This window comes from Elephas maximus, chromosome 4 (assembly GCF_024166365.1).
Source record: "Elephas maximus indicus isolate mEleMax1 chromosome 4, mEleMax1 primary haplotype, whole genome shotgun sequence".
NCBI classification, from domain to species: domain Eukaryota; kingdom Metazoa; phylum Chordata; class Mammalia; order Proboscidea; family Elephantidae; genus Elephas; species Elephas maximus.
In genome coordinates, this window is record NC_064822.1 from 171810892 (window position 1) to 171829404 (window position 18513).

The following is an 18513-nucleotide window of genomic DNA, read 5'->3' on the forward strand; positions in this document are numbered from 1 at the left end:
AAATATGCAGAAGTGTGTTTATTGACATAGATGCTCATGATACATTGTTACTTGAAAAAAGGTAGCAAAACTATGCACAGGATTGTACTAATTCTGTGAAACAAAACCCCCAGTATATAAAGAGAAAAAAGTTCAGAACAATCCCAAATATCATCTGTGGTTACTTCTGTGTGGAAAGATGATGGTCGAGTCCTACCTTCCCATTTTATGTATTTTTTACATAATTAGGTATTATTTAATCACTTAAAAAATCCACTGAGGTATTATTTGTATTACAATAATAATGATGAAAATCCCCCTTATTGAATACATCTTGTGTCTGACAATATCCTCCTTCTAGCCCAGGATTCCCTCTATAGCTTTTAGTTTCTGGGGGACAGATATAGGGAACTAAATTTGGTTTCTCATCCTAGCTCTAGCTACTTCCACAGATGCCCTTGTAGATAATACCCATTATTGCTAACATTAGCTTTTTAACTAACATAGTTTTTTTATTCACTTAGGTTTTTAGTTTGACAGATATTCCATGTTAGCCTGCTACATGCTACCCAGAAACTGATTTAAAACCAGTTGCCATCAAGTTGATTCTGACTCAGGGTGGCCTCGTGTGTTTCAGAATAGAACTGCACTCCATAGAGTTTTCATGGCTATGGCCTTTTGGAAATAGATTGCCAGGGCTTTTCTTTCGAGGCACCTGTGGGTGGGTTTGAACCACCAATCTTTTAGTTATTAGCCCAGAGCTTAACCATTTGTGCTATTCAGGGACTCCTAAGAACTTAGGCACTGGGAATAAAAATTTTCTCAGCTTGGTTAAGACCATCAACTTCATTGCTTAAATACTCATTTTGCCACCTAGTAGCTGTGTGATTTTGGGCAGGCTACTGAACCTTTTTCATTTGAAAGCAAATTTTTATTGTGTTTCTCCTAAGTATCAGGCACTGTATTAGGCACTGGAGATACAGCATTGTACAGAACAAGCGCCTGCTTACAAAGTTTACATTCTAATGGGACGAGATTGATGATAAACACAGAATATGCCAGGTAATGACAAGTGGTATGAAAACGGGGGTAAGGGAGATAAAAGGATGACAGGGTAGAGGAGGTATGAATGTGGGGCTTAGGTGGTACCTTAGGATGGTCTGTGAATGTGTCTTTGATAAGATGATGTTTGATGGGAGCCTTGAAGGATGTGAGGCAGCCAGCTGTGAGGTTGTGTATGGAGAAAGAGCTTTAAGAAGAGGCAGTGGTGTGCTGGCACCCGCTGCACTGGCTCTGATTGTGGGCAAATGTTCCCAACTCCGTGTTCGGTGAAGCAAGCTGGTAGCTTGAAATAGACCTTGGTGAGAATATTTAGACACAGAAATTAGAAAAGGCTACAGATCAGGGCTTTCCCCCCACAGAGGGTTGGTATGAATTTACCAGCATATCTGGGTTACCACTGTCAAACTAAAACCTGAGTTAGTGCAAAAGCCCTGAGGCAGGAGCACAACTGGTATGTTTGAGGAACATCGAGCAGCCACGGTGGCGAGAACAGAGAGAGGGAAAATTACAGGAGATGAGGTCAGAGGTAACTGGGAGCAAGACCACACAGGAGTTTGTAGGCCATGGTGAGACACTGGGCTTTAGTCTAGGTGAAATCAGGACCATTAGAGGTTTTGAGCAGAGCTCTTAACTGCTATCCCACCAGGGCTCTGACAGGACCATACAAGGGAGGAATCAGGAAGACCAGTTGGAAGACTTCAGTAATAATCTAAATAAGAGGTGATGATGGCTTTGCTCGGGTGGTAGTGGTGAACGTAGTAAGAAGAGTACCTCAATTTCTTCATTTTTTCTGATGGCGTTGTTGAGTGCTTGGCATAGTGTCTGGCACACAGGAGGCTCTCAATAAATGATAGCAGCTGTTATTATTACTGACAGACTGCCTACCTTAGGAGTGGAAGGAGGGTGCTCATTTCTACTTACCAAAACCCATTGCCATCAAGTCAATGCTGACTCATAGCGACCCTATAGGATACAGTAGAATTGCCCTCCAGGGTTTCCAAGGAGCAGCTGGTGGATTTGAGCTGCTGACCTTTGGGTTAGCAGCTATAGCACTTAACCACTGCACTGTCACGGCTCCACTTATATCTACTTAAAGAAGGCAAATAATTTCTTTCAGTACCAAGTGGTAGGTGCTATTTTCAAGACAAGTGGGAGCGTAGAGGAGAGATACTTAACCCAGCTTGGGGAAGGGGAGGGAGGAAAAGTCAGAAAGAGTGAGCAAAAAGGGGCTGCTTTAGCAAAGGTTGTGCAAATGGTTGACATGCTCAGCTGCTAACCAAAAAGTTGGAGGTTCAGGTTCACCCAGAGGCACCCCAGAAGAAAGACCTGCCTGGTGATCTTCAAAAAAATCAGTCACTGAAAACCCTATAGAGCACAGTTCTATTCTGACACGAGGTTGCCCATGACCCTGTGGCAATTTGTTTAATTTAGCAAAGGCATGCAGATGGGGTCGTGTGATACACCGCAGAGAATTATACAGAATGTAGAACCAGGGCTTCAAACCAGTTCCTCTGGTTCAAACCACTGCTGAGAATTTGCATTTCTAACATCACAGGAAGTTATAGGTAAGAATTGCCTGGGGATTTATTACAATGTAGATTCTGATTCAGTGTATCTGCGGTGGAAATGCAAATTCTCAGTAGGGAACTTGTTCGAAATGCAAATTCTGGGGGAGGGGCTCAAAGCAGAACAAACTGGGTCAAAGCCCAGTATAGAAGTGCTTTCAAGTGTCATCACCTCCCCATGATAGCTGTATCCTGTAGTTTAACAAAACAGTGATCTGAAGGAACGGTGCTACTTTAATTACCCAGTGTGTTGACCGAATCACCCAGCAGGCTGTGGCCCCTTCTGTTACCATTTGGATTCACTCAGTGATTTTATGAATCTTATTTTGTTATGGAGCTTTTCATCCTGATCAGCAGTCAGCTATAAAAACTTGTTACAAAAAGAAGCTCTTAACCTGAGGCCTGGGCATGGGCTTTAGGGTGTATGAATTCTCTGAAGCCAGTTGTGGAATGATGTGTCTGCACGTGAATCCTGGGGATAGGAGAGGGACAGAGGCGCCCATAGATTTATCATATTCTTAAAGAGGTTTGTGGCCCAAGGAAGATTAAATAAAACCACTGCTATGGAGATTAACATTAGAGAGTAAAATCAGTCCAGACGAGCAGGTATGCTTTTGTCTGCCATTCCATCTATCGTTAAAATGTTTGGTAAAGTGATATTTTCAATCACACGAAATCAGCTAAAGCACTTCATTTAAAAGTGGTTCCTTTATAAGGCCTTTGTCATTTTATTCAAATATGAACTGTTACCTTGGACCCTGAGAGTATTCAAATGCTTAGAGTTAAAGTTGGCTCTGTTGATGATGCCAGGATCACAGCTGGTAGCTTTCCCTCTGTGTTTTCTGCCTCTGATGGTGTTTTGTTGTTTATTGATTCCCTTCATTCCCCTCCTGATGAGCTGCTGAGTCACCGAAGTAATAAGTACTCCCTTAAGGGTTTCTTCAAAGCCAAAGAGATGGGAATGTTCACTGAAATTTTCCTTTAAAAGGAGGATTAGTAGAAGTTCATTGCTTTGACCATCTTTCACAGATTTCTGCAACTTTGAGTCATAGGTGGATGGTGCTATTTACCCACCTAAGTACTTTTGTCTGACAAAGGAAACCCTGTGAGTGCTGCATGGGTACCACAGTCCCCATTCCTTGAGTGCCAGCTGTGGTCCCAACACCTCGATAGGTGGATGATGGATATTATTGAATCCTTACAACATCTTATGAAGAGGAATTTTATCCCCAGTTTTTAGATACCAAACCTAGGCTCTGAGGTCTTTAGTAACCAGCTTGTCCCAGATCTCACAGGCAGTAAGGGGCAGAACCATTAGGTAGAAAAATGAAAAGAAGATGTCCTATGAGGGATGTGGGAGCCGCAGAAGGAAAAGCAACCCTTCTCCATACCGCTGCCATTTTTCACTGAATGACATTTTTCTGCATCAGGCATTGGGCCAAAATGATGGATGAGAGAAATAGTCTAGCAATCAATGATTAATGAAAGGGGTTGTGGGAAAATGAATAATCCAACTAGTTAATTTATTTCAATATATATTTTTAAATAGTGATAGTGGAAACAATTTTGAGTGTTTATGATGAGCAAAGCACAGTGAGAGGGGCTTTACTTCTGTTATTGCATTGAAGGCTCATAGCTCCACTGAGGAAGGTATTACTATCTCCATTACACACAAGTAAGCTGAAGCTCAGAGAAGTCATCTAAGTTGCCCAAAGTCACATAGATAGTAAGATGATCTCAACCAAGTTGAGCCTTCAAAGGCCATCTACTTTCTACTATATCATACTGTAAAGTTAGTTTTAAAAGCTGAATATTTACTAGAATTTAAACCATGCAGGAAAAGAGATCTCATTAAATTCTGTATATTCCTCAGAATGTAATATAGTACCTTGTACCTGTACCTAGTAGGTACTGAATAAATGTTTGTGGGTTGGTCACCTATCACAGTGTGTTAAGAAATAGAACATCAAAGGCACAAAGATGCATCATTCCATAGTAATAATAAAAAGAATTACCTTCACATTCCTTACAAAGTATACTGTTCCTTGAGAGCAAAATGATAGAAAATCTTTTTTATAACTCTGTATGTTTGGTTCAAAGGTTAAAATCAGTATATATTGTACAAAGGTTTCAACAAATGTATAATTTGTTGATTTGGTCTTATAATTTCATGATTTGGTGTTTTCAAATAAACAGCCATGGCTAGGTTAATCTTGGAAAAAAAGCAGCTCAGTATTTTAGAAATATATATAAAAAGCAATATAGCCAAAATCAGCAACTGCCAACTGCAAATCATTTAAGGTATAAAAAGTATATTAGAAAATACTCTGGCATGTGAGTCAATGCATAGACGTGTGGCCTGACCCTCTTGATGGTATTTGTGTGTGTTTTTGGTTCAAGGCTGATACCTCTTCCGCAGCATACCAAGGCTTCTTAAGTGTCAAGAGCGCAGTACTGGTGCTGTCTGCCAGGGGTTTCTTGATGATGGCACTGTTCTAATATTCCAGTGTCACCGTCTTGATTTTGAGGTATTCGTTTAGAGCTTCTTCACCTAGGGAAGAGAATAGCAGTTGATGGACCACACTGAAGGTAGATGTGACGTCGCCAGTCTTTCGGACACAGATTTGGGTGTATACGTCACTCAGCAACTGGAATGTGGCCTGGACCCGGGCTTCTCAAACTTTAGAGTTCATGTGGATCATGTGGGGACTTTGTTAAACTGCAGGTTCTGATTTGATTAAGTCCAGGGTGGGGCCTTATACATACATTTTTAAGTATTCTTTGATGGAGCTGATGCTGGTGGTCCCTGGGCCACACTTTGAGTAGTAAGGCCAAAATCAACTAGCTGGCCTTCTAAAGACCGGAGTGTTGCTTTGGTCAGCTTGCAACCCTGAACCTTCTTCCTTTATTTCCCTGCTTGAGGATAAACCCTCCATCTCTATCCTTTGTCTACTTAGCTGAATAGAAGTGACCAAGAAACTACCCTTAGATATATTAAAGGATGCAGAATTGAGCATGGGAAAGAAAGTTTGAGGTGATTTGATCTAATCCTATTTTAAGGTAAGGAATATGCTGTTTTCCTGGTACATATAGTAGGTTAGAAACACAGAAAAGCATGTCCAGATAACAAAATAAATAGGTCTGCCTCTCTTCAGCTCTTTATTTTGACCTAGTACCATTGTCTAGTACTGTTTCTAGAGCAGTTAAGGGCATGAATACCACAGGTAAACTAATAAGTATATGATAATGGACATTGAGTTAAAACGAGGGTTCTCAACTTTGCTCCCACATTAGAATCACTTTTAAAAATCCTGATCCCAGGTCATACCTCAGACTAACTAATTCAGCCATCTCTGTAATTTTCAAAGCTCCCAGGTGAATCTATCTATTCCAGTATGCAGCTAAGGTTGAGAGCCATTGGGTTAAGGAATTTTAAAACTTGGTCGATTATCAAAAGGCGAGTAGACCATGGTAGCCTCACTTTATTAATAGTAATTTCTCTAAGAAGGTCTCCCACCATGTTTTGGATCTAAGGATAAAAGCCCAATTGAAGACATAGGAAAAAAAAAATTATCTTCAACCCAATGGAATTTAAAACAAAAATTACATTTATTGCTGCAAATGCATTGCCAAAAGTCATCAATCAGGAAAGAAAATGCAAAAATATCCCAAATGCATCACATTTATATTAGCAGAGTGTAACTTCAGGGGATCACAAACATTTCTGTTTTTAACGCAACATCTCAGACTGCCTTGACTGTAAAGAGTGGGCTCCACAGCTAACCTGCAAGGGATTTGAATTCTCACTTTCAGTTACTAGCTGTGTGATTCTGGGCAAGTTACATAACCTCTCTGTGCCCCGTTTTTCCATGCCTGACACAAGGATAATAACAGTAGCTGTGTCACAGGGCTGTTGTCAGAATTCCTTGTGTTCATGCAGGTGAAGTGCGAGGAACAGGGCCTGGAAAGTATTTAGTGTTCCAAGTAGGTTAGTACTTCAAAGGGGATACTGTCACTGCCAACAGGGAATTACATTTTGGGCTTTTTACAAACTAAATCTGAGTTTCCAGACTCTCAGAAAACCCCACCAATTATCATGTTGGCTCTGAAAGACTGCCAAACAATTCAGACAGCATTTATTCCTGCAGCTAGCTGGTTATTGCCTTCCACTCATTTTCTTGGTTTTCTTAGCTCCATGAAAGCTAAACCAAGCCATGCTGAATATCAGATGAAAAAACAAACATATTTTAGCCAAAAATTTATTCTCAGAACTTTTTCTTTCAAAATTAATCTTTTTCTTTAAAAAAAAAATACTTTTCTGTGATTTGTGTACTTTATTCTTTATAAATGTTAAATAAAAATATTTTAAGATTTTTCAAAATTAAAAACTTGTTGCTGTCAAGTTGATTCAGACTCATAGCGACCCTGTAGGACAGAGTAGAACTGCCCCATAGGCTTTCCAAGGAGCGGCTGGTGGATTCCAACTGCTGACCTTTGGTTAGCAGCCAACCTCTTAATTACTGGACTACCAGTACCCTTTTAAAGCCAGATCCAACTTTCTGCAAGTGGTTAAGAGCTACGGATGCAAACCAGAAGGTCAGCAGTTCAAATCCACCAGCCGCTCCTTGGAAACCCTATGGGGCAGTTCTACTCTGTCCTATAGGGTCGCCACGAGTTGGAATTGACTCAGTGGCAGCAGGTTTTTGGGTTTTTAGTTGCCATGTTGGAAACATCCTTCAAAATAATACCCAAGTGTTGCTCTAAACATAGTCTTTTCTGTAATGTGGCAACAAAAGAACATAGAGTAGAAAAACAAGGCCATACCTAAGTCTTTTCCAAAACCAGATTGTTTGACTCCACCAAACGGTGCTGCCACATCCGTCTTGTTGTACGTGTTGATAAAAACAGTTCCAGCTTCTAGTTTTTCGCTCACATACATAGCTTTATTTATGTCTCTTGTAAAAACCCCTGAGGCCAAACCGTACTCTGTATTATTCGCTCTCTGCAACACTCCATCGATGTCCCTACAAGATGTTTTTAGGAGAACATACAACTTCATTAAATGTAAAGCAAAACAGTCTCATTTTGTCGTCATCTTTTTTTTTTTTCCCTCCAAGCTATTTCATCTGGTAGAAACAGCTAAACATTCCTGCCAGACTGCTTAATTTTTCCAAATAAGATGTTCCAGGCTTACACCAAAACAAACTCTCAATGAAATATTACAGTTTTGTATTATATTTTTCATATATACCATGAGACATCTTTTAAAATTGGATCCAAAGTCATCTTTTTAATGTTCTTCAATGCATCTCACTCATGATCTCCCCATTTCTCCCCTCTCCTTCAGCCCCCTTCTAGATATATTCTCGGAGCATCCCCTTATTTCCCTCCAGCTATTCAGGTTTTGCACACACAGGTTAAAGCTCATTCGGTGCTTCACTGTGAAGCCTTTCTAGACCCCACCGGCTCCACTGGAAGAGATATGAGAGTGCAGTGGTTAAGTGAGAGGCCAGGCTGCCGGGCTGACCTTGGGCAAATGACTTCCTCTCCTGTGCCTCTGTTTACTCTGGTGAAAAATGGAAGTACCTACCTAATTGTGGTGAGGATGAAATGAACTAATAGTGTCTGGAACCTGGTAAATGTACAATAAATGTCAGATACAATCAGGGTACGCATATTCTTCCAAACTCAGTATTTTGGTAGAATGAACTGTGTGGTACTGGCTTCGCTTTCTGGGTATTTGTGGTTCACCTCCCAACGAGACTTGAAGCACCCTGAGGACAGGGACTACAATGTCTTATTACTTTCGTCAAAAAAAATTTTTTTTTCTGAAGCTTTTTTATATGGTGATGTTACATCATTGTAAGGGAGTGAATCCAATGACATGTGCCCATTGAGTTAAAAAGAGTAAAGGTTCCCCTGCCTTTTGACTCAGTATGTGTGTGCTCAGGGAAGTGGAAACAGGCACCTGTTGTTCTTCATTCAGGTGTGGTTTCAACCAATGTGCCTGTTCCCCCTTTTTGAGTGTGATTCTAATGTTTAAAAATACACATTTTTTTTTTTTTTATGAGCATGGCCTATAAATGCAAGTCAAGTATTTTATCTGGTGTCCCAGCAAAGAAACAGACTCTGTTCCAAAACTGGAGGGAAAATCAGTTGTGTTGAACTTATTGAAAAATAACATAGGTTTCACAGTAGTGTTTCCTAATGGATTTTCAAAGGTGATCTCTACTATAAAACAAAAAAAACTAAATCCATTGCCATTAACTCGGTTCCAGCTCATGGTGACCCCATGGGTTACAGGGTAGAACTGTTCCATAAGGTTTTCTTGGCTGTAAATTTTACAGAAGCAGCTTTCCAGAACTTTCTTCTGCAGCACTGCCGGGTACGTTTGAACCACCAACCTTTAGGTTAGCTGCTGATTGCAAACTGCTTGCTCCGCCTAGCGACCTTATCTTAACTGTGCCTAATTATAAACTTGCACAAGAAATTTGGAACCTAGCTTGGAGAAAACTGAGATGCTGCTAAAACTCTCACATTTCTTAATGCCTGGTACATGAGAAAGACTCAAATATTTATAGACTGAATTGGAGGCAGAAAGATGGCTTTATACCACTTCTTGAGGATGATTGAGGTGCCATTGTCCCATGCCACACCTTGGCTACTGCTAGAATAAGAAGCGTGAGGATGACAGTAGCAGCAGCAGCAACTACTAACTTATTTAGTCCTCAGAATGACCCAAAGAAATAGTTATTATTCAAATTTTACAAATAAAGAAACCGAGGCCCACAGTGATTGAATAACTAGCCCAAGGTCACAGAGATCTTAAAGTGCAGAGGCAGAGGAGTGCTCCTACTCATTGCATCACCTTACCTTTGGCCCTCTGTGAACTAACTGCCTGTCTCCTTATTATACAGTAAGCTCCTTAAGGTCCTAACCAAACCCCAGCTCATTGCCATCAAGTCAATTCTGACTCATAGGGACCCTATAGGATGGAGTAGAGCTGCCCCATAGGGTTTCCAAGGCTGAAATCTTTATGGAAGTAGACTGTCACATCTTTCTTCTGTGGAGCGGCTGGTGGGTTTGAACCACCAACTTTTTAGTTAGCAGCCAAGCACGTTAACCACTGCACCATTAGGGCTCCTTTCCTTGAAGACAGAGACTGTGAATTATCCATGTTTAGGGTCACTATGAATTGGAATCGACTCCATGGCAATGGGTTGGGTTGTTTTGTTTTTTTTATAACCCCCAAATCTGGCTTCTAATGCCTGCATATTTAGCATAAAAACTATCCTCTAGGAGAATTTAAAATGAGAAATAAGGGATAGCAGGGCATCCTTGGGGGCCCTGGTAGCACTGTGGTTAAGAGTTTGGCTGCTAACCCTTTTGTCAACAGTTCAAATCCACCAGCCACTCCTTGGAATCCCTATGGGGCTGTTCTACTCTGTCCTATAGGGTCGCCAGAAGACAGAATCGACTCAATGGCAACAGGTAGGACATCCTAAAATCAGGAAGTCAAAAGGCTATTCATTACAGCTTAGTGTTCCTAGAAGCCTCTTACAATGTGCCTATTACAGTCCAAGAAACCCTTCTGAACTCTGTATCTGTTTTTTTTTTTTCATCTTCTCATTGGTTGATGTAAATCTAAAGCCAGAATTCTGAAGACTTGTGGGTAGTACACCATGAGACTCAATTGTATTAAATATTGTTTTATGACCTCAGTTACCATATGGGCCTGTTTGATATGGAGAACACTTTATGAAGTTTCCTATCAAATAACTAACCAATATATAATTTACAGTTGATTGTATGGTGACTGTGGACATTTTTGGAGCCCTGGTGGCACTGTGATTAAGAGTTTGACTGCTAACCAAAAGGTCGGCAATTCAAATTCCAAGGAGAGCCTTAGAAACCCTATGAGGCAGTTCTATTCCGTCCTATAGGGTTGCTATGAGTTGGAATGGACTTGATGGCAATGGGTTTGGTTTTTTGGTGTGGACATTTCTATTAAAAGTTGAATATCAGGCTCTTTGGGAAGCACCGTCCTATGATAGCAGCAGTCTTTCTTTGGGAAAATCAGATTTCACAGAAGCTGCCTTTCCCAGGAATGTAAGCTTGAAAACCAGTTCTCTTATTTCTCAGTTATGTATTTACCTTTTTTCACATACATTTAAAATGTCAACTATACAAAACTAAAATTTAACCAGCTAAAAATCCCATCATGCTAGCTATTAAAGCTAAAAAGCAAAAATCTATTATGATCTATACTGGTTAGCAAAGTATTCTCTTCTAATTGTTTAAGTCAGTTATACTTATGATTTTATGCTTTTTTTTTTTTTTATATAGCACAATGGTAGAGGGAAATTCTTTAACCTAATCAAAGCCCAAGTTAAATTGTTCCTGAAGAACGTACCCATTTTGGAATTTAGAAATGACCATAATAGGCCCAAAGGATTCCTCCTTGGCAAGGTACATGTGGTCGTCTACGTTTGTGAACACAGTTGGTTCCATAAAAAAGCCTATGTGAAAAAGAGAAGAAAAGAACTTCAATTACTGGCAATTTTCAATTAATAGTTCTCTTGCTTAATTATATTATTATTTTTCTTCCCCTCAAAAAAAAAAAAAATTTTTTTTTTTCTGGGTCAGTAAAACCAGAAAGACTTTCATTTCTCTATCTGGAGCTAGCATTCCTAGGTTGTTTTTTCATGTCTTTATTATGAAAATTTCAATCTATGTAAAAGTAGAGAAAATAATACAGTTGTCAAATAAATAATTATTTGTATATTTTGCTGTATTTGATTCACTTTATTCCTTGTTGAAAAATTTTAAAGCAAATTCCATAGATTATAACTTTCACTCTCAAGTATTTCAGTACAAATCTGTAAAAAATAAACTTTTTTTAGATAACCATAATACATTTTTTTATCACACCTAACAAAAATGCTAATTCTTTATCCATAGTTTATATTTCAATTTCCCTGACTGTCTCAAAAATATCTTTTTTATACTTGATTTTTTTGACTCAGGATTCAAGAAAGTTCTACATACTGCATTTGGTTGTGCTGGGAGGGTGGTCTGCCTTTAGGATTCCCATCCAGGCTGCCTAAGCTGAGGCTTTGGGCTCAGAGCATTCTCTGATAGGGAGGCTGGGAACTGGGCCTCTTTCTCCCTGCCAGTCCCTTCTCCTTGTCAGAGACGCCTTCCTCCCTGTTCTGACCCACGGTAACTTTCTCTGTGTCTGTGACTACCTAGGACTGCTTAATTGTACCAAAGTAATTAATCTGGTAGCTAGTGGTGACACAATGGTTAAGATTTTGGCTGCTAACCGAAAGGTCAGTGGTTCAAACCCACCAACGGCTCCATGGAAGCCGATTTGCTCCTGTAAAGGTTATGCCTTAGGAAACGCTGTGGGGGAAGTTCTACTCTGTTCTATAGGGTCACTAGGAGTCAGATTGACTTGAGGAGGGCACCCAACAATAACAGCTAGTGGGGAAAGTGTTCTTTCTGGTCATGTACCCATGGTGACAGGGCTGCAATGCTATTTGAATTTAAACAAAGCTTGGCAAGTGGGTTTGGGTTTTGGCAACAGGATGGTCAGGAGAGGTGCAGCTGAATAAAGCCTTTTTTTTCCACTTAGTCCTTTTCCCTGTTCCCTAGACCCCTTTGCCTGCAAGGTAAACCTGGAGCCTTACATGCACAGAAGAGATTTCCTGTGTCAACTCACCCTGGAGGAGGGTTTGAGGGAAGCCAACCCACAATGAATCTTAAAACATTCATTTGCATCCTAACTGCTGTGTAAGAAAAGAAAAGCCTGTGATCTCACCTCTGGGTAATTAACTACTGAGAGCTACAGCAGTCTCTGACCCCACATTTCATCGCGGCTCTTTTAAACTAGAACCTTTTCCGGTCTCCTCTTCCCCCTTATTTTTTCATGCCATTGATTTGTTAAAGAGACTGAGTCATTTGTCCTGTACAATATCTTACGTTTCAGATTTGTCATTGCTTCTCTGGGGTGATATTTAATTTGCCCCCCTCCCCCCTCAAATTTCTTGTAAATGGAAAGTCTGATCTAAAGGCATGATTAGATCCAAATTCAACATTTTTGGCAAGCGTACTTTATAGGTGACACTGTGTATTACACACTGCATCCCATTGGGAAACACATAACATTCAGTTATCCCTCCTTCAATGATGCTAAGATTGACCAATGTTATCAGGTGGTAACAGCCTGACTCCTCCATCATAATAAAGCTATGTTTTTCCCCTTATGACCGGCAAGTAATCTCAGGGGTGATACTTTGATACCTTGCAGATACTTAGATCCCTATCAACCCTTGAACTAATAACTAACTTCCACTGACGATCATTACCTGGATCAATTATTTCATTAAATTATGGATGCAAAATGGTGATTTCTCTAATTCAATCATTCTATATTAACGAGCAGGAATTTTTCTGTAAAGAAGAGTCTCCTTTATTAGCTGCTTGTTTATCCTGAAATTCAGTTCTTACAGGAAATCCCAGATAAATGTTGATTTTTTTTTTGCCCCCTTGTAGTTAACAATTTTGGCGTAAGGTGTTGGTGCACAAACTACCTACATAGTGAAAAATGGGTTTTTGTAGTCATTTGTCTTTCTCTCCTTTTGAGTATCATGACATTGAGCCTTTCACATATTTCAGTAACAAGTCTTGCTTTAGGTAACAGGAATAAATCCGTCCCAGGCTATGATTTCTAAGATTATATTTCACAGTGCCAAGAATCAAGATCCCCAGAGCCTGAGTAACATAGTTCTCCATCACATTTGTTTCCTCTGCAGCTAGGGACCTACCACATCCATTTTGCTATTTGATTTTCACATCCTTGTAAAGCAGAGTATGCACATTTCATCCCATTTTATGGAGGAGGAAACAAGCTCAGAAAAATTATGCAGTCCAAGGTGCCACAGCTTAGAAGTAGTCAAGCAGGATCTAGAAATTAATTCTTCTGACCATAATATAAACACCACCATTTGCTTTTGAGGTAACACGGTGCTGCAATGAACACTGTTCCCATCCATTCCAATTTAAGAAGCCAAACGCCCTGTAAACATCCTATGGAGGTGATCTTACCTGGCCTTTGGACTTGTCTTCCCCCATACACCAAGGTGGCCCCCTCTTTCACTCCAGCTTCACAGTATTGCAGAAGCTTTTCCAGATGGGCCTTATGATTTTGGGGTCCATGATCAGTAGATCTGTCAAGTGGATCACCGATTTTCATCTTTTTAATTTCTTCTACCTGTACGTCACCCAGTTCACAAAACATAATTCACTGTTAGTAACAATGGCTACACTTGACTGAGTTTCTACCAGGTAGTGGGGGTGTTTGGAGTGGGGGTAGTACTAAGCTATTTATAGATGTGTTGTCATTTTTAGTCTTCATAGCAACACTGGAGGTAGGTACTTATTATTTTCATTTTACAGAGAAGAAACTGAGACTTAGAGAGGTTAAGCGACTTGCCCAACGGCATGCAGCCACTAAATACTGTAGAGTTTTCCTGACTTGAAAGGCCAAGCTTTCTCTGTGCTCTAACAGAACATAAACTACATTTGCTACATGAAAATTACCCTCAGTGTTAATCCATTATAATAGCAAACTGACATTCTGGAATTTTTGTTAACACTGCATACTTATTCTCTTCATAGCAAAATAAAAAATGGCCACATGGTTAATCTTGTTTCTCCACCCCAAATGTGGCCAACTGTTCTTTTGAAATTCTCATGGTATAGCCATGCCAGAGGAATTGCTAGAATCTTCAGAGGAAAACCAGTCTTTATCACACGATGTTCATCGCTGACATGTCTCTGTAATTGCTTCTTGTGTTCCTCAGTTATCTTAATTTGTTTCTGTATTTTCTAATGTTAAGTCCAATTCTAGCAAAAGGAAAGAATGGGAGTTTCCGTGACCTAGCAGGGCCATGAATTTGAATTTAGGTCTAGCAATAATCCCTCAGTGCCCTGCACAGGGCCCTGTGCTGGACTAGAAGCTCTAAGCGGGCAGGGACCCTATCTGCTTTGCTCACCTTTGTAATCCCAGCACCTAACACAGCGTGCTTGGTACTTGGTAGGTGCTCAAGAAATAGCTGTTGAATCAGTGAATGAATACAAATAGCATGTATGCAAAACATGTTTGTTAATGGACTGATACATCAAATCCTTGACATTTCTGGTCTCAGTATTTAAAGCTCCCAACAAAGTGCAGGTGACCCTGAAAGCCCATGACATGTAGTCCTGTAAATCGTGATGTTCAGGAGGCAGCCGCTGCCTACCTGACTGCCCCCATGTGTCTGTCTGTATGGTTTCCTCATTCTCCCTTCTCATGAAGGAAGGACACCTTTATTTTTGGGGGAGCGCAGGAGGTGAGGAATTGGCTCTGAAAAAAAAAGCTGGGTTCTGGTTTTGCAAATATAAGCAAATTTGTGCTGAATATTATCATCCTAATGACATTTTGTTTATTTTAGTGGAGGGAATCATATGCTGCACTGCTGCCATGGATTTAATTGTGTCCCCCAAAAATATGTGTATCAGTTTGGCTAAGCCATGATGCCCAGTATTATGTGATTGTCCACCAGTTTTTTCCTATGTGTTGTAAATCCTATCTCTATGATGTTAATGAGATGGGAATAGTGGCAGTTATGTTAATGAGGCAAGACTCAATCTACAAAATTAGATTGTGTCTTGAGCCAATCTCTTTAGAGATATAAAAGAGAGAAGCAAACAGAGAGACAGGGGGACCTCATACCACCAAGAAACAGGAGCCAGGAGAATAGCGCATCCTTTGGACCTGGTGTCCCTGTGCTGAGAAGCTCCTCAACCAGGGAAGATTGATGACAAAGACCGTCCCCCAGAGCCAACCGACAGAGAAAGGCTTCCCCTGGAGCTGGCACCCTGAATTCAGACTTCTAGCCTCCTGGACTGTGAGAGAATAAACTTCTGTTTGTTAAAGCCATCCACTGGTGGTGTTTCTGTTATCGCAGCACTAGAGGACTAAGACAGCCCCTAACTGTGAACTGAGGATTTGTAAGGATCTAGTGGTACATCTCCCATAGTCATTTTAGAGATTTATAAAAATCTAGGAGTATACCTCCCACAAATGTCAAGGATTTCATACATTATAAATGCAGAGTAAGGTATAGGTAATAACAACTTTTAAGTGTACTTTATCAAGTTTTTATATAGATCTATAACTTTTTATTATAAAAAATTATAAAAATATACAAATAATGAACCACCCATGTACCTATAACCTAGCTTCAAAAACTACCAACTCCTTATCCCCCTCAACTCACTTCCTCCCCTCCTCTGTTATTTTGGAGCAAACTCCAGACACCTAATTTAATCTACAAATATGTCACCATACAGCTGTAAAAGGAGGACTATTTTCTAAAACATAACCGCAATACTATTATCAGACCTAAAAATGTATTAATAGCCCAGGAAGTACTTTTCAGGTAAAAACCATTTCTCTACAATTCACAGAGCTGCTGAGATACTTTACCACTCTTGTCACAAATTCATCATGGATGGATTCTTCCACAAACAACCGCCCAGCTGCAATACAGTTCTCTCCTTTATTGAAAAATACTGCTCCCATACCCTTTGGATGCAGAAGAGAAAATATATTGTTAACATCACTTGGGAAGGTCAAGATTGTCATAAAATTGTACACACACAGAGTGTGGAAGACAGCAGACAACACAGAGAAGTTGTGGAAAAACATAATCACCTCAGCCTAATTAGTGATAGAAACAACTTTGAGATATTCGGTTTTGATCTAGCATGTTTTTTTAGGGGCTTTGTTTCTTCTTTCCCCCCTTCTGGTTCACTAGCACTTAAAAAAACTGTGTGTAATGATAAGGACTTACCATTAAAGACAAATCTTGTGTTGCTAGAAAACCTAGATTGTTCTATCAATTTAAATGTAATCTTTGGTACCAAATTTTGCTTTTAAAATGTCTAAGTCTGTTGGTATAAATCATGAATGTTTAGAAATCCTCCACACCACACACAAAAAAAGGGGAAATCTGTTTTTCAAGGAGAAATTTGAAAAAAATCTTTGAAATGAAGGCTGTCGTAAATGACAGATCTGAAAGAATGAGGGAGTTTCGTGCATCTTCCTTTCCAAATCTAGTTTCTAATTCACCTCCAGGAAACCTTTCTGGACCAGGTAAAAATTATAATAGACTTTTTGAAATAACATATGTTTTCCCTGTATATACATTTTACTATCTTTAAACATTTCAAAAAATATGTTAATTATCTTGGATTATGGGTCCCTAGTTGTTTTTTTTTTTTTTTTTTTGATGGCACAAATGGTTAAGTGCTTGACTGCTAGTCAAAACCTTGGCAGTTTGAATCCACCCAAAAGTACCTTGAAACCAGGGCTTCCAACCAGTTTGAACTTCTGCTGAGAATTTGCCTTTCTATCCAGTTCCTGGCTGAGAATTTGCATTTCCACCCCAGGTATACAGAACCAGAATCTACATTTAACAAGATCCCCAGGTGATTCATATGTATAACTTCCTGGGAAATTGCTAGAAAGGCCTGGCAATCTGCTTCCGAAAGGTCCCAGCCTTGAAAACCCCACGAAGCAGTTCTACTCTGCACACAAGGGGTCGTCATGAGTCAGAATCCATTCGATGGCAGCTAACAACAGACGGTAGGAGTTAGGCCTCTTTAAGGTTACATCTTTCCATCCTATGGTGCTTAGTATAAAGCTTCTCTTTCAAGAGTGTGATGGTGGCTAATATCAAACTCACTACTCTGTGAATACTCAAAATTAGGGAAAGCAAAGAGGGGTTCTCTGTAGTCACTACACTGGGATTTTCTTCTTGCTTTCAATTATTTCACCCTTAACTCATTGCCATCGAGTCAATCCCAACTCACAGTGACCCTATAGGACAGAGTAGAACTGCCCCATGGGGTTTCCAAGGAGCAGCTGGTGGATTTGAACTATCAACCTTTTGGTTAGCAGCTGTACGTCTTAACCACTGTGCCATGAGGGCTCCTATTTCACCCTTTGCAATGTTTATTCATTCCTTTTTATTTATGTTGTACAATTAATGTTGTAAGATATCTAGTGAAGACTAACGTTCAGCTTGATGTGCTAAGAATGTAATGGACTGTGGTAGAGTAAAAATCCCTATTCCCTTTTTTGTGTTTTCCCCAGGCACCTCTCTGGAAGGCTCTCAGAAACCCAGATATCCGAGAAAGTCCTGACTCCTGATGTTGGTCCATGCACCTACAGACATTGTCTCTGAAACCTCAGATGGGCCACCCCACAGGCTCTGGCCACAGAAGTGCTTGGCCCTTCCTTAACTCCCAGACTGCTCTGTTTCCTTTGGCTCCCTTACGTGGCAAAGTTTTGCTGTGAGTGTTCATTAAGTTTGCAGTTATGGGGAATGGTGAACAGGTTCGACTCAGTGTATAGGCTAGAAGATACATAGCACAGAACTTGGAAGACCATAAGCTTCCACCAGAAGTTTAAGACGCGTTGGCACAATCTGTATCCAGCATCTGCTCATTGTATGCTCATATCTCAGAAATGAAGAATGAGGTCTAGGTGAATGATTTTTATTTTAACCTTTAAGTTTTTGAAAAATAATTTTTTATACTTTGAAATAGTTTAAGACTCATAAGGAGTTACAAAAATAGTACAAGAGGTCCTTTGTACCCTTTACCCAGCTTTCCACATGATGGTATCTTATAAAACCATTTTACATTGTTAAGACCAGGAAATTGACATTGCAATTATGTTTTTATATGGAACTCTTTGTTGTATATAGAAAGTCTTACCAGAAACCCAATTTGTAAAAGAGAAAGCAGATTGTTTTCCAAAGTGGTTGTACCATTTAACATTCCACTTTGGAAA

The 18513-nt window shown here is 39.9% G+C and overlaps 1 protein-coding gene across 1 annotated transcript in view; it reads right to left on the bottom strand.

Annotated features, from left to right (window-relative positions):
- Positions 1 to 3: 3 nt before the first annotated feature.
- The window catches only part of ALDH1L2 (aldehyde dehydrogenase 1 family member L2), a 92230-nt gene continuing 73720 nt past the window's right edge, over positions 4 to 18513 (bottom strand). The window contains exons 19-23 of the mRNA XM_049884233.1: positions 16141 to 16239; positions 13716 to 13881; positions 11020 to 11125; positions 7431 to 7630; positions 4 to 5157 (exon numbers count right to left, since the gene is read on the bottom strand). Coding sequence (XP_049740190.1) covers positions 5102 to 5157; positions 7431 to 7630; positions 11020 to 11125; positions 13716 to 13881; positions 16141 to 16239 — 627 coding nt within the window. The 3' untranslated portion in view covers positions 4 to 5101. The remainder of the gene's footprint in view (positions 5158 to 7430; positions 7631 to 11019; positions 11126 to 13715; positions 13882 to 16140; positions 16240 to 18513) is intronic.